This window comes from Phytophthora cinnamomi (assembly GCF_018691715.1).
Source record: "Phytophthora cinnamomi strain GKB4 chromosome Unknown Contig121, whole genome shotgun sequence".
NCBI classification, from domain to species: Eukaryota; Oomycota; class Peronosporomycetes; order Peronosporales; family Peronosporaceae; genus Phytophthora; species Phytophthora cinnamomi.
This window is the reverse complement of record NW_027151054.1, coordinates 62,643-66,554: the sequence shown is the minus strand read 5'-3', so window position 1 is coordinate 66,554 and position 3,912 is coordinate 62,643. Positions and strand designations below refer to the sequence as shown.

Genomic DNA, 3,912 nt, shown 5'->3' with positions numbered 1-3,912 from the left:
CTCCTCCATCAGAAGTAGGAAGTCAGCACGCGCTTGAGCCATGGCCGCGTTCTTCTCTTTCTGGAGCCCCGCCACTTTGGAAACCCAGTAGTCCGCTTGGAACTGCTGCGCGCGCTTGAGCCGAAGAACTTCCTCCTGAAGTTCGACCTCCGACTTCACTGCTGCGTCCTGTCCCAGTCGACGCTTGATCATGTCGTACTTGGCTGTCACCTTCCGAAGGAGGGATACCGTTCCGAATGTGCGATAGGCCAGTTGCTTGGCGTCGAACTGAGACAGGATGCTCGCCAGCTCGCGCTTGACACGGAAGCTCTTGAGTTGGGCCGTGAGCTCGGACTCCGAAAGCGGATCCTCGCGCGGAGTCAAGATGAAGTCGCTGATGACATCGTCTTCCTCGAAGAAGTCATAGAGGTGAGCCAACTCAGCAGCCCCCAGACTCTCCATCTGGACCAATGCCTCCAGACCGCCGAAGCCATCTTGCAGGAAGGTCCTGCCGTCGTTGTGTCTCTCGGTCGCCGGAATCCCGACAACCCGGACGGTGGTGTCTGGAGCCTCCCCTGGCGCGATGTCAAACGCCGCAGGCTGACTAGGCGTGGAGCCCTGCCCGGACGAAAGCCGACCCTGCGCTTGGAGAACCTTCGCTTGCTCTGTGTCGAGCGTTTGAAGGCTCTTGAGGACCGCGGCACCTGACCCTTGTGGCTGATTCGCCGGGCTCGAGGCTCTTCTGCTGGGTGGAGGCGTGGGCGTCTGGTTCTTGGATCCGGAGGCCGGAGTCCCCCCTTTCGGGGCGGGCGGCTGCCACTCCGTCTCCTCCTCCTCCTCCTCCTCCTCTTCCTCCGCCTCGCTCTCATCGCTCGAGCTACGAGAGGCGCTCGGACGAGGTCTATTGCCTACGCCTGATGTGGCGCAGCCAGCCCCGGCCGGGGCGCTACTCGCGGCGCTCGTTGCAGGCGCGACCACCATCGTCTTGTTTGGCTGATGGGAAATCGCGATTTGGCTGCGTTTCGACGAAAGAAGTTTCCGATTGATGTTTTGCGACCCGATTGGCTGACGCGACATGGGACAAAGAAGGGAGGCCACCTCTGCGAGCTGGGCTACCTTGCCGCCCTCCGGACCACTCCGACGTTTGGACATTTTCGTCCGCCTTGCTACGCGTGGTCTCATCGCAACCTATCCGTTCGGGAGTAAATTCCTCTATGAGAGATTGGGATGAGAGGGACGGTTGACACGAAGCGGCTCCAGAAAATTTGCCCAAGTCTCTGCTCAGTGACCCGGCCAGCGACAGGCCCGTAAGACATGCGACGGAAGAGCACAAGAGAAGAGCGAAGACACAAGCGAGAAAGAAGACTCAAGCAAGTCCAGACAGAGAGCCGAAGAAGATTGCTCAAGATCGTCCAGACTCCCGCCATAGTAAAGTCAAGTCAAACTCCAGACTCATTGGTCTCCGGACCCCGGACGCAGGATTCCAGACACCAGGCTCCGGACGAAGATCTTCGATGGGCGACCGGTCGCGCCCTGTCCCAGCCTGATTTGTACCCAGAAAGGCCTTCCAAGTTTCAAGTATACTCCGACCAAGATGTTAACGACCGACCAAGACGACCGACCATGATATGTTATGCACTGACCAGATTCCTGCCCTATCCATGACCTGCTCGACATGCGACGTGATTACGCCACGCCCCGACTATAGTGAAACCAAGACAAAAGAGCTGATTCCAGAGAGAACAGTGGATACAGAAGCCTAAGAAAAGATAATCAGAGAGTTCAATTTGCCAAGAAGGGCGCAAGTGCTTCCCCGTCCCCAGGGACGAGGTGTGCTGTCAAGTAAGCGAGAGGAACAAGCCTCGACCGGAGGGATTAACCCTGCCGGCGGCCCTAAGCTACAAGACCTGCGTTTGGACGCGTCGTGACCGCGAATACCGCCGTGGAACTCTCCCAAAGGCTAAGACCAAGTTAGGCGGTGATCGGGCGACGCGCGCTCCGAGGTGACCTGTCCTATTTCATATTCCAGTTGTTGGCCCTCCATTCGGAGGTCCCATTTCATATTAACTGCGTTTCTAGGAGGTTGTGTGTAGTCACCCCTAGATCCGATTGATTGAGTACTGTGTGATAGGATTGTATATTGTCTGACCGGAGGTTGCTCTCCTTTTGGGAGTTGAACGTTTGGAAAGTCTTCTGCCTGGAGTTAATTATCTCCTTGCGGGAGCTGGTGCGCGTGAGTGAAGGGTGCTTTCGGGCTCGACCGGTGGTCCGGAAGAAACTCCAGTAGACCGGTGTACGGGCCCCCGCTCAAGGGCCCCCCAAAGAATAAGTAGCGGCTGTATATTTGTATATTTGCATATTAACTCTCTGATTTTGAAGGTTTGGCTGGAAGGATCTGCTTGTGATCTCAACCCCAGTCGTGGAGACCTACGTTTGAAGTAACGTAAGCGCTCTACACCCAAGACCTTATCATTGTGAAGACAACTCATCAGGTGAAGTTCGTTCTATCGAAGATAAACGACACCTACAGGGATTCACAAGGTCACACGCCACCTCCGTTGGGAGCACCTAGTGCTGCTATCGGAGTCTGACCCCATTGGGAAAATCCGTAAGGAGGAGTAATTCTCCGGACGGGCGGCCCCGCGGCATCGTGCTATACACCTGGGCGGCAAAAGGCCCTCACCCGCCTCGCCACACGCGTGAGAGAGACAACCAAGCAAGCATCCGCGCTTCTCGCGGATGAAGAACGAGGCGGTCGAGCAGTGGCTCCCGCGTACTACCGAGGCGCTGGAGCAGCGGCTCCCGCAAACTATTGAGGCGGTCGAGCAGCGGCTCCCGCACGACGATCCCGCGGTTGGTCCGCAGTTACCTCCGCGCACGACCGGCGCGGTCGAGGACGAGCTCTCGCGCCTAGAGGAGGGTGCATCATCGTTCCAGCGGGAGTGACACCTCAGTCTCGAGCAGGGGCTCTAGACGCACAAAGACCTCCCGCAGGTCGCGGCGACGATTGAAGCCTCGCCGGAGTTTCGCTGACCCACCTCCAGGACCGACTGAATCGGTCTGCGCAATCGAGTATGCGGACGGCGCTCCCAGCCAGACGCGCGTCATCGAAGTCGCGAGCCCACCTCGCGACGCCAAGTCCATCAACAGCCTTCCAGGCCTCTCCTGGAAGAAGTTCCTCCGAAACCTTAAGGACGGGGACATCGAGCAAGTCTGTCTGATCACCGACGCTAACTCGGTGCCTCACGAGATTAACTCTGTTGAGTTCGACGACGCGTCGTCAAGACCTAAGAGCGCTGAACCAAAGTCAGCGCGCGAGGAGCGCTTCGCCGCGCAGTCTTGGGAAACGCCAAAGGCGTCTGGTAACCCGGTCTACGAGACAGTCCGCGAGTTTGCCGACGTCTTCCCAGACAAGGTCCCTGCGGCTCTGCCAGCGGATCGTGGCGTTCGCCACGAGATAGACCTCGCACCCGGTGCGAAGTATTGTGTGACACGGCAGTGGCCACTGCCTCGCCATCAAGTCAAGGCCATCGACGACTTCTTCGAAGGTCGCCGGCAAGCCGGTCACGTCCGCGAGAGTATCTCCCCACATTCGAGTCCGACATTCTGTGTGAAGAAGGCCACGGGTGGTTGGCGCATCGTCCACGCTTTCAACAAGCTCAACGACGCCACCATCCCAGCACAGACCCCGATCCCCCGCAAGGACATGGTACTGGATTCCATGTCGGGCAGTGTCATCTTCAGTGCCATCGACCTGACCGATGGCTTTATCAGATACTGATGCGCGCGAGTGACATCCCTCTCACGGCCGTCAGTACTCCCAGCGGAATGCTCTGGGAGTGGTTCGTCATGCCCCAAGGTCTGAAGAACGCACCCGCCACGTTCAATCGCATGGTTTCCCATGTGCTTCGCCCACTCCGCGACTTCGCGCCG

The 3,912-nt window shown here is 58.3% G+C and overlaps 1 protein-coding gene across 1 annotated transcript; it reads left to right on the top strand.

Moving 5' to 3' along the window:
• Nucleotides 1–2,718: 2,718 nt before the first annotated feature.
• Nucleotides 2,719–2,925, top strand: IUM83_19966 (putative Polyprotein; the record flags this gene model as incomplete). The annotated part of the gene is made up of 1 exon (XM_067945036.1): nt 2,719–2,925. One exon carries the CDS (start codon nt 2,719–2,721, stop codon nt 2,923–2,925), a length of 207 nt encoding a protein of 68 aa, XP_067780948.1.
• Nucleotides 2,926–3,912: the final 987 nt, after the last annotated feature.